The sequence below is a fragment of the Dermochelys coriacea genome, chromosome 6, assembly GCF_009764565.3.
Source record: "Dermochelys coriacea isolate rDerCor1 chromosome 6, rDerCor1.pri.v4, whole genome shotgun sequence".
NCBI lineage: Eukaryota > Metazoa > Chordata > Testudines > Dermochelyidae > Dermochelys > Dermochelys coriacea.
In genome coordinates this window covers 68,973,249-68,990,032 of record NC_050073.1, presented here as the reverse complement: position 1 = coordinate 68,990,032, position 16,784 = coordinate 68,973,249, and the positions used below count along the sequence as shown (strand labels likewise).

Genomic DNA, 16,784 nt, shown 5'->3' with positions numbered 1-16,784 from the left:
GAGAAGGGTGCCTGAAGAGGGATGGGGAAGGGCAGGAGGGCAGAGAATTAGAGGGAATATCCCCTCTCTACCGTGCGGAGCACCAAATGGTCCAATGTAATACAGGCCCACACAAGGTAGAAAGGGGATAGTTGGGATGAAAAGGTAAGGTGGGATAGATCCAGTTGTGGCACTAGTACGTCATCCTCGAGCGCACCTTCAAAAAGCCTGCTTCTGGCCCAAAGACGGCCTGGACTGGCCAGAGCCCCGGCCTGAGGATGCGTGCAGTCTTTTCCTGCCGCTTCTGTTTCTCCTCTGAGAGCTGTCCTGCTGGGTCTGCGGTTGGTAAAATCGCGGGGGAGGCTGTGGCCAGAAATGCTTCCGCTGAGACACGGGAGTATGGAGGCCCAGGGACTTGAGGGTGGCCCTCGAGTCCTTTAAACTGTGGAGTCTTTTATCCGTTTTCTCTGAGAAGAGGGCCAAACCCTCGAAAGGGAGGTCTTGTATGGTCTGCTGGACTTCATAAGAAAGACCAGAGACCTGAAGCCAGGAGCTCCTCCTCATGGCCACCCCGTAGCCATCTGCTCCATCCAGAGCCGCCTATAGGGAAGCCCAGGCGATGAGTTTGCCCTCCTCTACCAGCACAGAGAATTCTGTTGTAGGACTCCTGCGGCAGCAGCTCAGCAAATCTGACCACCGCGCTGCAGGTGTTGAAAGAGAACCTACTCATGATGGCCTGTTGGTTTGAGATTCAAAGCTGCAATCCCACCACTGAATAGACCTCCTGTTTTTTTGGGGAGGGTCCCTGGTAGTCCTGGCACTCGCGCTGCTTGGCTAAATCCACGACCAAGGAATCTGGTGTGGGGTGGGTATACAGACGTTCGTAAGCCTTGGAGGGGATGAAATGCCTCCTTTTGTTCCTCTCAGCTGTAGGGGGCAAGAAGGCCAGAGTTGCCATAAGGTTTTTGTGGTCTTGCTGATTAAAAACAATCAGCAGTAGGGCAATACGAGAGGGCCGGAGGGGGCAAGGATGTCTACCATGGGGTCGGCAACCTCCACCACTTCCTCCGCCTGGATCCCCAGGTTCTGGGCCACACACCACAGTAACTGCTGCAGGACCCTGCTAACCTCCAGGGATGGGGCCGTTGATGTGCCCGCCACAGCCTCGGCTGGGGAGGACAAAGAGGAGAACCCTGGGAGACAGGCCTGCTCCCTCCCCTCAGCGCCAAGGGGGTCACGCGGTGTCCGGTGCTCCCAAGCCGCTGTTCCCACTGTCAGTGATGCTGGAACAGCCGGTGCTGAGGTTGCCAGGCCCGCTATTGACGATGCCGCTGATAGCAGTACTGAAGCTGGCAGTGTCAGTGTTGACATGGATAGAGCCAGGACGATGGAAGCAGGTGTCACTATCGCCCATGCCCTCCGTGCCAATGGTGCCGGTGGCCCGAAGGACACCAACACCGACGCGGATCTGGACCACAATCCATAGCTCTGACCCTGGCTCTGATCGTAAGTTCTGGGTGTCCAGAAGGGCCACTAAGTTGGGGGTTGCCACTTGCCCGGCCACGGTGCTGGACAGGGCTGCCAGTTGCACCGGGACCTGGACCTTCTGGTTCTGGTCGTATCGGAGCAGTAGGATTCTGCCTCCAAGGTCTCAGAGTACAAAGACCATGGAGGAGCGGTGCTGGCAAGCGATGCTCGGGACTGGGGAGACCAGTGTGGCTCCCTCACACGGGCGGCCCATGCCACAGAGTGGTGTGCAGGGGATGGAGATGGCGTCTCATCATCGCCAGCTTGCCCCTTCATGGTATCAGGGGTTGGGCAGTCACCGGCGACGTATCTCTCCACTGAGGCAAGGACAGTGCCTCAGCCTCATGAGGTCCTGTGCCGCCTCGAACGCCTCCAGCATGGAGGGGAATTCAAGCTCTCAGCCATGCCAGTCTGGAGAGCGGTAAGGGCCCAGACTCAACTGAACCCCCACAAGGGCAAGAGTCAACGTGACCCTTGGAGGCGGTGGAGCCAAGGTGACGTGGCCCAACTCGGGTCTCCCTGCAGCAGGCTCCTTCGGCTTGCTTGGAGAAAATCAATCCCTCTCAGGCCTCCTTTTCTTCTGTGGCACCAGGAATTGGGACCAGTGCCTCCCAGTGGTCTGTGGGCGGAGCTGTGGCGGTGCCGAGCGTCTCTTGAGGAGTCCTTCCTCAGCCCCTGCTCGTGCGTCGACAATGCCGGCGCACTCCTCACTAAGTAGGAGGTGCTCGTGATGGGATCTGCTGACCCGGGGTTGGATTGCAGGCAGAGCACAGCCTCCATGAGGAGGATCTTAAGCCGTTTCTCCCTGTCCTTAAGGGTTCTGGGACAAAACCCCCAGCAGATTTTGCAGAAGTGCTTCTGATGATTCTCCACCAAACACTCCAGACAAGTAGTGTGTGGGTCACTCCTAGGCATAGACTTGCCACAGTCCTCGCAGGGTTTAAACCACAGAACTGAGTGGGTGGCAGGTTGGCTGAATTTTTTGGGGGGTGGCGGGAGGGGAGTTTCTTCCAAAAAGGTTCAGCCATTTCAAAGAATGAGGTTATGAGAAAGTATGTTGTTTTCAACGTTAAAAAAATCCTGATGATCTTTCCTTTCAGAAGCTCTAGCGCCCTCATACTTCGGAGCAGGACATGAAATTTGGCAAGTGTGTGTGTGTGCGTGCCTGGGGCGGGGGGGGTGGCGGTCTTTGTGTCCAAAGATGTGCCTATTGCAGCTCCTGTGAAAATCTGCCTAAACGTGGTCATACTGTAAGCCATTGAAAAATCTCAGTTGGCAGTCAGTGGAGACTTAAAGTCTGAAACCTCCGAAGATTCCATCCAGCTGCTCACAGCTCCTACTGTTAACCAGACAATGCATGCACCATCCCCACAGAGCAACTGACCATGCTTCAAATTCTCAGAGCTCCTATGTATGACAGGACTACACATATGCCATCCCCACAGAGCAACTGAGCAGGGCTGCACGGACAAAGCAAGACTTTCCTTGTAATTGCTGCTGGTCTCGGTCGGGGTTGGACTAGACACCTGAACTGAGAGCAGAGAACCTCTCTCTCCTCTGCTCTCAAATGATCCCTCTCCTCATACCCAACAATGTAGAGGAGGCCATCTGACTTAAATGCAACAGGGAAGGGAGGGAGTAGATAAGAATAAGGAGCCCACTGAGACTGGAATTGGGGGACAGGGAGAGGAGGAGACTGGGACTGGTTGGGTACAAATACTGGGAGCCAAAGGGGGTGGAACTGGAGTGGAGGAGGAACGGAGACAGATCTGTTTATGTGAGGTGGAGGGACTGGGACTAGTTAGGCAAAACCACGGGGAGAAGAAGCCAGAGAGGGAGTGGGGGGGAGACAGACTGGATAAGAAGCCAGTGAAGGGAGGCTTTAAGCCAACTGAGAGGGAAGAAACAGGAGTGGGATGTATCAAACAGCTAGGAAGTGGAAAGACTGGCTGGGCAAGAAGACTAGGGAGAAGGAGGCAGGGCAGGAAAGGAACTGGGACTGGCTGGGCAGGGAACTGGGACGAGAAGCTGGAGGAGCGGATAGGCAGAGACAGAGTAGGCAGAGAAGGGTAGGCAGAGACAGAGACATGACTGAGCCAGGGACAGGTTGGAGGGGACGGGGTGGAAGGGGAATGGGTAGAAGGGTCTGTGACCATTATAGAACACTCCCCTCCAGAGCCTGTAATGGAACCCAGGTTTCTTGAGTCTTACTATTCCTCTGCTGTCTGAAAGTATCTGTGAAATCCACTCACAAAGTACATCTCATCCCCTTCTAGTAGTTGTCTGCTTAAAAAAATGACAATCTACTACTACTAGTACTACTACCACCACCAGTTACTCCCTAAGTTCAAGTGGTAGATGTCTGTGCAGTAGATCTAAAATGTTCTAACTCTGATGATTAACTGTGTGGGTGTCAATATGTGACATAGTCAAAGCTAGTTTTTTTTTAGTTTGTTTTTAATAAACCAAGGAAGTTACACACATGAAAACTACAGTAAAAGGTTGCCTGTGCAACCTTCATTCTGCTCCCTTGTGCATATTCATTATCATACAGCTATTAATTACATGATCACATACTATTTTTTCCACAGGACCCCTGCTTCATTCAGTGCACAGGATGGAAGGTGCTCACTTAATAAGCAGCTATTCAGTATTTTGCTTCAACCTCATTTTTTCAAATGTGTGGTGCAATGTCTTATTTACTGCACACTATTCAAATCCTGTAACATAGAATTATTAATTTTCACCTGGGTTTTCTACCGTGCTCATACCTATAGTATCAGAGTGCTCTACAAACATTAATTTTCAAAGCATCCTTGCAAGGCAAGGGGCGGGGGTATTATTCCCATTTTATGAATGAGGCACAGAGAGATTAAGGTCACTAGTTCCCAATAATTTTAGGTGCCCAATTTGAGATACTTAGGTCCTGATTTTTCAGAATACTTAGCATTATACATCACTTTATACATTCAAAGCACAGTTCCCATTGATTTCAGCTGCCATGGTGAGTGCTCGGCATTTTTGTAAATCCAATCCCAGGGTCTCACTTTGGGCACCCAGAGGATGAGGAACACACAATTAGTGACCACCTGTGAAAAAAATTTGGTTTACATGACTTGCCTACCATCACATAAGAACTCTGAGGCAAAAATAGGGATAAAATCTAAATCTCCAGGGCAGGATTCAACTGCTTTATGTGAATGTGAAACTACGCATTCTCTTCCCACAATCCCATGCCTCCTTCACGAATCACTTAACTGCTGCAACAAATGAGGCAGAGGTTCTACAAACAATCAGACACCTTCAACTCTGAGTCATCCACAGAGCAGGTCCATTCTGTGCAGTGATGGAGGCAGGCATTTTGTGGAAAACATAGCATGCAATCATGTAATTAAAGACATAATGCAGAGATGCCCAAGGAAGCTAAATTAAGGTTACACAGGCAACTTCAATTCTAGCATTTCCTAACTTTTGAATGCTTGACTTTAGAACCTTAATGTTATTTTACCATAGTTTTTGTGTTTCTAGTATTAATATAAATTGAAAGCTTACTTTGAGTGATTACTACTAACTGTAGCTCATTACCAAATGATGGTGTGTGGAAGGCAAGTGCTAAAAGAAGGTGTGTTTTTTTCCTGGTTTATTCCTTATTTTTCCTTTTTGGTAACTTTTTTTTTTTAGGCACTTTATATTTGCTTAGCCTTTGGATGAATGATGAAGCATGCAAAACACAATAGCTCCATGCCCTTGCATGTATTATTGGTTACCTAATCTCATATCATATACGCATATACTCCTATAAATCTTCGGCAGTACAATCGGTGAAAGAGATGCTCTTATCATGAAGCACATTATATCTGGTGTGGAGCAGATCTGTCACAATTAAAATTTATAAGTTATTCCTTCTAAAAGTTCAACACAGTGATTACAGGAAAGGGAAAATCCCCAGAGCATTCAACAGGAAACACTTGGGTGCCTTACAAAGCAACTAAAAGACAGCGTCCCTAGAGTGTACAACCTAAATGCAATATGACAAACATAAGGGTTACACAGAAAATAGGAAGAAGGGAAAGAAGAAGCAAGGATGGACATGGGTGACAAGTTCTGTTTCCTTTATTGTTTAGTTACCTTTCTTCTGCCTCACTTCTGTAGGAAACATGGCAAAAATGAGTTTTTAACGAGAGATTTCAATGACTTCAGGGATGTTGGTTGATGAACTGGAGAAAGCATTCCAAAAATAAGGGACAGGAGGGAGGCTCTGTCACAGAACTAAATAAAGGGGGTATCAAGGCTGAAATCGCTGATGGAGCAGAGGAAAAGCAAAAGGAGACCAACTCAGTGATGTAAAGAAGGGTTATGTGATAAGGCCTTGAAGGCAAAGTACGAGAAGTTTGAATTACAGTTGAGTGGCTCAGAGGAGACATCATCTTGAAGCAACAGACAAGAAAGGCTTTTGGCAGCAGCAATTTGAATGAAGAAGAGGAGCAGAGGTTAGTACTGAAACATCCAAGATGAAGAGATTGCAGTAGTTGAGGAAGGAGATGATGAGGCTTTGGACAAATCAAAAAGGGTGGATTTTAGAACCGCTGTGGAAGAAAAAGTTACAGGACCTTTTCCTTGTTACAGGACTTTTGGGAGAAGAGAGGAAGGACAAAAGCTTTCTCTCAGTCTTTTGCTCTTCATAGAATACTCCTGCAGTTTTCCAAGGTCAGCTTTATTCCGAAGTCCACACAAAAAATAGAACTCTCTCTGAAGCTGGCTTTTTTAACTCTCTTCTGTAGATGTGAAAAGATTCCCTAGTGTTCTGAGGTAATAAGGATTACTTGTTGCCCTTATCTATTTAATAAAAAGTAACTATCAAAAAGGCATTTGAAAAGGATTCTGTTGGTGTTAGGCTGCAGAAGATCAAGGCTTCATTCAGGAGTGAGACGGTGACAGTATATTCAGGATTAGATACGTATAGGAATTACAGTTTGAGAACAGGTTTCAGAGTAGCAGCCGTGTTAGTCTGTATCCGCAAAAAGAAAAGGAGTACTTGTGGCACCTCAGAGACTAACAAATTTATTTGAGCATAAGCTTTCATGAGCTACAGCTCACTTCATTGGATGCATCGATGAAGTGAGATGTAGCTCACGAAAGCTTATGTTCAAATAAATTTGTTAGTCTCTAAGGTGCCACAAGTACTCCTTTTGCAGTTTGAGAACAATTATCTGGGTACCAATTGGTTAACACAAAGTTTAGACAAAACCCGCGACACTTAGAGAATATAAAAGGATGCTGGACTGAATTAATACAGAAATCCTTTTAAAGAGTTCAATTGTTAGGTACATTTCATCCAAATGGCTCTCTCATTAGAAAGAATATTTGCGTAAAAACAAAGATACCATATAAAACCTTGCAAATAATTTCCTAAATAGAATGTCAAAATAAACCAACCCACCTCTATGTACCTCAAAGTTGCCAGTTTCTGGTCAATTTGTAATCAGTGGTATAGAATATTTATTTATGGAATTAATACACTTTACAATTCTTTAGTTTTTATAACATACCTAAAAGGTAGTAAAATGTTTTTAAACTTTCTAAAAACCATATACACAGTTTTTCAGGTGTGTTTTGGTTAGTTTTTATGGTCAAGTCAACTCAAAAACTTCAGAGCATTTTTCTGCAAAAGCAATGACAGATCTAATGTGGCCAAACATAGTGCTTCTTATCATGAACAGTCCAACTGACTTCAGCCGGACAGCTCATGGTTGTGAGTGTTATACTGGATAGTGTTTGCAGGATTGGACCCATAAGCCTAAAAACAATGTAAATTAACCATATTTATGAATGTGATTAAATTAACGACCAGCGGGGGTTGCTGCTTCACACTAAAGCATCTGTTGCTAGTAGGGCATTAACATCAGTATCAGGAAGAGCTTCCTCCTGCACTCGCACAGCTGGAGGAACATTTCTATTATTCTGACAAAATGTCAGAAACAGGATGCCAAAAAGGAGATAATCCAGAGATAATATAAAAATAAAAGGTTTCAGAGTAGCAGCCGTGTTAGTCTGTATTCTCAAAAAGAAAAGGAGTACTTGTGGCACCTTAGAGACTAACAAATTTATTAGAGCATAAGCTTTCGTGAGCTACAGCTCACTTCATCGGATGCATTTGGTGGAAAAAACAGAGTAGAGATTTATATACACACACACAGAGAACATGAAACAATGGGTTTATCATACACACTGTAAGGAGAGTGATCACTTAAGATAAGCCATCACCAACAGCAGGGGGGGGAAGGAGGAAAACCTTTCATGGTGACAAGCAGGTAGGCTAATTCCAGCAGTTAACAAGAATATCAGAGGAACAGTGGGGGGTGGGGTGGGAGGGAGAAATACCATGGGGAAATAGTTTTACTTTGTGTAATGACTCATCCATTCCCAGTCTCTATTCAAGCCTAAGTTAATTGTATCCAGTTTGCAAATTAATTCCAATTCAGCCGTCTCTCGTTGGAGTCTGTTTTTGAAGCTTTTTTGTTGAAGTATAGCCACTCTTAGGTCTGTGATCGAGTGACCAGAGAGATTGAAGTGTTCTCCAACTGGTTTTTGAATGTTATAATTCTTGACGTCTGATTTGTGTCCATTCATTCTTTTACGTAGAGACTGTCCAGTTTGGCCAATGTACATGGCAGAGGGGCATTGCTGGCACATGATGGCATATATCACATTGGTAGATGCGCAGGTGAAGGAGCCTCTGATAGTGTGGCTGATGTGATTAGGCCCTATGATGGTATCCCCTGAATAGATATGTGGACAGAGTTGGCAACGGGCTTTGTTGCAAGGATAGGTTCCTGGGTTAGTGGCTCTGTTGTGTGGTGTGTGGTTGCTGGTGAGTATTTGCTTCAGATTGGGGGGCTGTCTGTAAGCAAGGACTGGTCTGTCTCCCAAGATCTGAGAGAGCGATGGCTCGTCCTTCAGGATAGGTTGTAGATCCTTGATGATGCGTTGGAGGGGTTTTAGTTGGGGGCTGAAGGTGATGGCTAGTGGCGTTCTGTTGTTTTCTTTGTTGGGCCTGTCCTGTAGTAGGTGACTTCTGGGTACTCTTCTGGCTCTGTCAATCTGTTTCTTCACTTCAGCAGGTGGGTACTGTAGTTGTAGGAATGCATGATAGAGATCTTGTAGGTGTTTGTCTCTGTCTGAGGGGTTGGAGCAAATGCGGTTATATCGTAGCGCTTGGCTGTAGACAATGGATCGAGTGGTATGATCTGGATGAAAGCTAGAGGCATGTAGGTAGGAATAGCGGTCAGTAGGTTTCCGATATAGGGTGGTGTTTATGTGACCATCGCTTATTAGCACCGTAGTGTCCAGGAAGTGGATCTCTTGTGTGGACTGGTCCAGGCTGAGGTTGATGGTGGGATGGAAATTGTTGAAATCATGGTGGAATTCCTCAAGAGCTTCTTTTCCATGGGTCCAGATGATGAAGATGTCATCAATGTAGCGCAAGTAGAGTAGGGGCATTAGGGAACGAGAGCTGAGGAAGCGTTGTTCTAAGTCAGCCATAAAAATGTTGGCATACTGTGGGGCCATGCGGGTACCCATCGCAGTGCCGCTGATTTGAAGGTATACATTGTCACCAAATGTGAAATAGTTATGGGTCAGGACAAAGTCACAAAGTTCTGCCACCAGGTTAGCCGTGACAGTATCGGGGATACTGTTCCTGACGGCTTGTAGTCCATCTTTGTGTGGAATGTTGGTGTAGAGGGCTTCTACATCCATAGTGGCTAGGATGGTGTTTTTAGGAAGATCACCAATGGACTGTAGTTTCCTCAGGAAATCGGTGGTGTCTCGAAGATAGCTGGGAGTGCTGGTAACGAAGGGCCTGAGGAGGGAGTCTACATAGCCAGACAATCCTGCTGTCAGGGTGCCAATGCCTGAGATGATGGGGCGTCCAGGATTTCCAGGTTTATGGATCTTGGGTAGCAGATAGAATACCCCAGGTCCTGGCTCCAGGGGTGTGTCTGTGCGGATTTGTTCTTGTGCTTTTTCAGGGAGTTTCTTGAGCAAATGCTGTAGTTTCTTTTGGTAACTCTCAGTGGGATCAGAGGGTAATGGCTTGTAGAAAGTGGTGTTGGAGAGCTGCCTAGTAGCCTCTTGTTCATACTCTGACCTATTCATGATGACGACAGCACCTCCTTTGTCAGCCTTTTTGATTATGATGTCAGAGTTGTTTCTGAGGCTGTGGATGGCACTGTGTTCTGCATGGCTGAGGTTATGGGGTAAGCGATGCTGCTTTTCCACAATTTCAGCTCGTGCACGTCGGCGGAAGCAGTCTATGTAGAAATCCAGGCTGCTGTTTCGACCTTCAGGAGGAGTCCACCTAGAATCCTTCTTTTTGTAGTGTTGGCAGGAAGGTCTCTGTGGATTAATATGTTGGTCAGAGGTGTGTTGGAAATATTCCTTGAGTCTGAGACGTCGAAAATAGGATTCTAGGTCACCACAGAACTGTATCATGTTCGTGGGGGTGGAGGGGCAAAAGGAGAGGCCCCGAGATAGGACAGATTCTTCCGCTGGGCTAAGAGTATAGTTGGATAGATTAACAATATTGCTGGGTGGGTTACGTCATTACACAAAGTAAAACTATTTCCCCATGGTATTTCTCCCTCCCACCCCACCCCCCACTGTTCCTCTGATATTCTTGTTAACTGCTGGAATTAGCCTACCTGCTTGTCACCATGAAAGGTTTTCCTCCTTCCCCCCCCTGCTGTTGGTGATGGCTTATCTTAAGTGATCACTCTCCTTACAGTGTGTATGATAAACCCATTGTTTCATGTTCTCTGTGTGTGTGTATATAAATCTCTACTCTGTTTTTTCCACCAAATGCATCCGATGAAGTGAGCTGTAGCTCACGAAAGCTTATGCTCTAATAAATTTGTTAGTCTCTAAGGTGCCACAAGTACTCCTTTTCTTTATAAAAATAAAACTAATGATACAATTTTAAAAAAACTCTAAACCTCAAGGGAGAAGACAAATTCACTCCTCTTTAGCTCAAAGAGATTTTTGTTTCTTTGATAAATAGATGACTCAGGACATATGGCTTTGCAAATGTATGGCTCTGTAGAAACATCTGTTCCAACATTACAGTAGATATAGTACAAGAGAACAAATTTGTGTAAAGAGATGCAAAAATTGGAATAATGTCACTGCATTACTTTTGTTTATAAGCATGAACGCTGTATTATACATTTTTAATCAGCATTTTCAAAAACACACACCAGTATTTTGCTTTACTCAAAACTTTCTGCTCATTAGTTCATAGTACACTACATTACTGAAAGACAAGAATGAGAATTTAGACTCCTCCAGGCACAAAATCTGAATAATGCTTTTTTCCAAGTAAAAGAATTTTAACACCTTTTACTACTAACATCCAAAGGGGGATTATTTTCACTACATTTGTAACTGTTTCTCATGGCACATACTTCAGCAATGGATCATGGAAAGCCGTCTGAATCTTCAAAAACAAAGAGGAAACTCAATTTTAGTCCCCAAAAGACAGAACTGTCAGCAACTATGGTAACACCACATTATAAAAGAGCAACTGAAGTCCATTTGTGTTTAATAAAATTTAAGTTACAGTAATCAGCTTTGCGTCGGAAACTTCCTGATATGTTTAAGTGTATTTTGCACTTCTCTACATATTTATTTTCATTAAACCTCAACATATATTCCAAAAAATAAATATATAATTCATAGGCATAGTGCATTACTGTACCTGATAGATTTGGCTTGGGACTTTTGAGCAGGAGTTGTGACTTGCAGAGAAATCTCCATTAGAGAGTACTACTTGGAGTTTAGCATCTATTTCATTTAGGTGATGATATTCCATTGGTTCGGGTGTGTACCCTTCCCCTGGTATTAGCCAACCAGTTACATCTTCCTATAAAAAGTTAAGGGAAATGATTATTTCATATGACGAAAGAAAATGGCTGTTTAAGGCAGTCAAACATCAATATATATTACTTCTCAAATAAATGTTATTTTGAAGAACTAAAATACAGTGAGCTCTCACCCACATCAGTGTAAATCTGAGTTCCCCTGAAATTAATGATGTTCCTCTAGTGTACCTGAGAACAAAATCTCATCCAATAATTGCAGGCATATTTTTTTCTTAAATATAACTAATCAGCAATTTTTAGAAAGTGTATGCAAACCTCCTCCATTAAAAAAAATCTATTCTAAAAAACACATATTTATACGATCATATTTCCATGACTCATTAAAATTTAATAGAAAAAAAACATACTGCATATGTACAATACAGTTTTGCAATGTTTATAGCATCTTCTTTCTAAACAAAGGGTTTTTAAAGAAGACAAACATGTCCTCATTAAGTTAGAAATCTTGAAATGAAGTCAGTTACCAGAAAGCAAATCAAAAAGTAAAGCTCAGACTTCTTGACATGTAAAAAAAAATTTTATTTAAATCTCAAAAATTTCAGAGACGGTAATCAAATGCAACTCTATCAACAAATATGTCACTGCATATTAAACAAGAGAAATTTTAAGTCAAAAGGTAGTTTTAAAAGTTTCAAATGCTTGAAAATATAGGCTCTGAATAAAGGCTCTCCTTCAGACATAAATACAGGTACAACCTCATTAATGTAATGTATATTCAAGGGTTCAAGGGTGTGCATAAGCTTCACATTATAACTTCTCCCCAAGAAATAAGAAACCAGTGCTATCTGGTAAGCAGAGTGGGAACACAACAGAAATAAGCAGAATCAAGACAAAAGAGTAGCTGAAGGGGAGAAGAATCATGAGGGCCTGCTTTTGTGAATGTCAGGTATACAACTGTATGAAAAAACATGTAGTTTGTTTAAGTTAGTATCTGAATCCTTACTGCACATAAAACATCATTTAGGGCATGAACAAGACTCCACCATCTCTATCATGCTTTTTGCTCAAATAGCTACCTTGCTGTGTTTCCTGTACAGTAATTTTTTTTTTACAAGGATAGGTCCTTGGCCTATCACTCAACCCCTTTTTATCTGGTCCCTATGCTTTGCGTTTGGGTGGCTCTACCAGGGGTTAGAACTCCAGCTGGCACAGTTCTCCAGTCACTGGAGCACACAAGCTTTCTCATTGTGTCAAGATGCAGGTCCCATAGAAGGACACATGTCCAGAGACACTTTAAACAGGCCATTTAGTCACTCAGTTAGGTACCTACGGCAAAATTAAACTCTAACATTGGTGTAAATTGACTCAGTGATTTACTCTGGATTTACAGCAGTGTACTTTACAGTGGTATTTAAATCCCAGTTTTGGGGGGGAAATGGGAGGGGAAATCAGACCTTGAGTGCCTAAGAATGAAGAAATCATCAGTTAATGAATGAATTCTTTCAATAAAAGGACTAATCCTGCAAGCTTTCTGCATATGGAACTCTCATTTATTTCAGCAGGAGTTCAGCACTGGGGATTTTGCAGGACTGGAGCATAATCTTTTGTAGACAAATGGTGCTGCACAGAAAAAATTGGTCCATGAAATGACACTGGTAAAGGAGAAAATAACTAAATGTAGCATTCATTTATTACTCTAAATAATAAACTGGCATCACTTTAAAATGACATCTTACAGTAGTTCCAAGGCATTGTATTTTTTTTTAAATTAAACTTAAAATGTTTTAAATTTAAGTATTTGAACGGATTGGTGAAGATTCTTTAAAACCAATCTCTTGTGTAAATCAATTCACTAGAAAGAAAGTCATTAACATGTGGTCTGAGAAAAACATACACATCACTCCTAACTCAGTGCAATTCATGCCAGAAATAATACCTTGCAAACTCTCACTATTGTCTTTCCCTGATAATATCTCTCTATGCAAAAACAGGTTATATACCACAGGCTAAAATATGAATTATGTAAGAGAATACACATGGAATTAATAGCAACCAAAGAGCTGCCAGAAGTCAGAGGAGTCTGCATACTTTTATGATAAAAACCTGAAATAAACCTGAAAAAAATTAGAAGAGCATGTCAAACTAAATTCAACAGACAACCACAAATTAGTAGCAACATTTACTGTTCTTTTACAGCAATACAATTCTCCATATAAAAAACAAGAGCCACCTCAACAAGTCAAAAATTGGTTATCTAATGGCTTCTCATACAAGGATGCATTCCAAAACTAACTGGAGGTGAAGGAAGTCATAAAATCACTTTCTGGAGCCAATTAATGAAAATATCACAACAGGCTGCCGCTTGCCGAGCAACTGAAGAATTGCACAGAAATAAGTACACAATGTAACTAGTTCCAGTTTAAAATAGCATGTTATGATGTCAAGATAACATCTAGAAGCAAGTTCAATACAGACATAATCTCTCTTGTACTCTCAAAACAGCCTTAGTGATTTTAAGTTTTTCATAAAAAGAAAACTTCTCTGTCAGACTCCTACTGCCAGTTTCCAGTTCATTAAATCAGAACATGCTTTTCCAACAACATAGTAAAGTCTTATTATTATTCTCCTGGAATATTTGAGACAGATTACACGCTTGCAAATTTGATGGTCAAACTACCCTGACAAAGAGCTTTTGAAATGTTTTAAATGATAAGAAATCTCTTTTACAAAGGTTGTAGATCTAAAGGAAAAATCCTATTTGCATTATTTGACAGTTATCTAGCAGAACTGACTGAATGCACAGTTGCTTAATGCAGAATACAATTTACAGACCATTTACGTAACATAGTTAGGACTTCTGATTTTCGGTTTTAACCAATAAACCCAGACAATACCTCCCTGAGGTTAAAAAAATGAAATCTGTGTTTATTGGATAAACATTGGAAAAACACTGGTAATGGTTACTTGTGTCTAATATCTTGCCTACATGGAGCAGTAATGAGGACTACAGGGGTGTGATTTCTTAAGCATGCTAATGCATTGCACATTACTTGGTCCTCATAGGCCCTGCTGGTGCACACTAAAGGTTCCCTAGTGCGCTTTAACATAGTGCTGTTTTATACAGCACTATGTTAAAATGCACTAGGAAACATTATAAAGAGAGTCTCACTATATATTATATTATATAAATTACTCAATTACAGTATATATCAGGGAAGGCAACCTACGGCACGCGTGCCAAAGGCAGCACGCGAGCTAATTTTCAGTGGCACTCACACTGCCCGGGTTCTGGCTCATCCGGGGAGCTCTGCATTTTAAATTTAATTTTAAATAAAGCTTAACATTTTAAAAACCTTATTTACTTTACACACAACAATAGTTTAGTTATATATTATAGACTTATAGAAAGAGACCTAAAAACATTAAAATGTATTACTGGCACGCAAAACCTTAAATTAGAGTGAATAAATGAAGAATCGGCACATCACTTCTGAAAGGTTGCCAATCCCTGGTATATACAATGGAAATGCCCATATGCCCCTTGATTTTAAACATCTACAATAAAACTCAAAAACTACTAAAAAATAAACCCTGGAAAAAAATAAGCTTTAAATATAGTGTGCCAAATTTGTCCTGACTTACATCCCACATAACATCAGTGAAGCCAATAAAATTGGATGGACTGTAAGTCAGAGCAGCAGATGCCCGGCAAAGAGCTGGTCTCCCAGGGGGCACCCTAGGTGATGGATGAGCTTTAAACTCCCATCTCTGGCACAGGTCTGGCTGTAGGAGAGAGAACCCTGCCACTGAGTCCATGGAAGTCCACCCCTTTTCAGGGCTATCAAAGATCAAAAAGAAAACCACATACATGAACATATACAAGATTACAGCAAGACTCTCTGAAGGAAGCTAAAAGAAAAGGAGTACTTGTGGCACCTTAGAGACTAACAAATTTATTAGAGCATAAGCTTTCGTGAGCTACACTAACACGGCTGCTACTCTGAAACCTGAAGGAAGCTAGTAAGCAATAGACTGGTTCAGCAACCACAAGTCAGTCTCTACTAATAGTTCCAAAGTAATGGTTCAGCATCAGGCCCTCAATTCTCTTGAAGGGGGCCTCAACTGGCAATGGCTCCCTGAGCATCTCCTGCCTTCTGCTCAACCCTCTCCAAGAAATGAAGAAAAGGAGTACTTGTAGAACCTTAGAGACTAACAAATTTATTTGAGCATAAGCTTTCATGAGCTACAGCTCACTTCATCGGATGCATCAATGAAGTGAGATGTAGCTCACCAAAGCTTATGCTCAAATAATTTGTTAGTCTCTAAGATGCCACAAGTACTCCTTTTCTTTTTGTGGATACAGACAAACATGGCTGCTACTCTGAAACCAAGAACTGAAGGTTTGCCCTGAGCAGTTCATTAACCCTCACCAGCCAGTGTCAGGTTTATACACCCCGTCACAATGCCCAAAAGTGTTAATCAGTTCTTGAAACAAGTATCGGAGCCAATTCGAAACAATCAAGATTAGTCATTAGTTTCTTGATAATTTCCTCAAAATCTTCCCTACCAAAGGTCTCAGGAAATGCCTAGGTCAGATTATAACTCAAATGTGGGGGAAAAGAATCCATCTCTAGACTGGTCAGGTTTCAAGTGACTAAGGAAAGCATTTTCCTTTCTGTTTCCCCATTTTGTCCATAATATTCACATTTGTTTTCTAATAGAATAATCCTAAAACTGTCACTCCTATTTTCTTGTGTTCACTGTGTATTAATTCTGCAGCAATACACAAGCATCTCCTAATGTGAGCTGCTGAAAGTCTGTCACAAACCACAGAGTCTCTGATAGGTATCCAAATAACATGGTGACCGGTCCCAATATGAGAACCTAGGTAGACTGCCATGCTGCCATAAGAGTTGGTATAAGAAACAGCTAAAGCATTGTTAGGCTGAACCTTTATTAGTCATCCTAAACACGGGACTCCTGATACACAGAAAATCTTTATTAACTATTTTTGAAGTTGTTTCCTCTTTTAAAAATCTGAGGGACTACACATCTGGAGAGAAGACATAAATCTGCATGTAGTAGAGAATGCCATTCTTCATGTTTGGAAAATGTATTACTTTCTTTGATGTTGCCCACCAAAAAAACTGTTTAAAAGACTTTCAAGTGAAGGCATTTCTGAATGAGTCTCTCTCAGGTTTTTTTTTTTGTTAATGTGAAAAGCATGTGCTGGAATGTTGTGCATATTTAAAAAAAGAGGGCAGAAGAGGTTTAGGGTTTTTTCATTCTGTTTCTATTAGAATCTTAAAATATTTAGGTATCCTATTGACTAAAATGTCATTTTCATACTGCCAAATCTGCTTGAAACAGATTTGGCAACATGATCTGGTAGTATGCTCT

The 16,784-nt window shown here is 42.5% G+C and overlaps 1 protein-coding gene across 5 annotated transcripts in view; it reads right to left on the bottom strand.

The window, feature by feature from the left end:
• FSIP1 (fibrous sheath interacting protein 1) overlaps window positions 1-16,784 on the bottom strand; it is a 186,427-nt gene that overhangs the window by 136,998 nt on the left and 32,645 nt on the right. For all 5 annotated transcript variants that reach the window (XM_043517511.1, XM_043517510.1, XM_038407140.2 and 2 more), the window contains one exon: window positions 11,261-11,425. In XM_043517511.1, coding sequence (XP_043373446.1) covers window positions 11,261-11,425 — 165 coding nt within the window. The remainder of the gene's footprint in view (window positions 1-11,260; window positions 11,426-16,784) is intronic.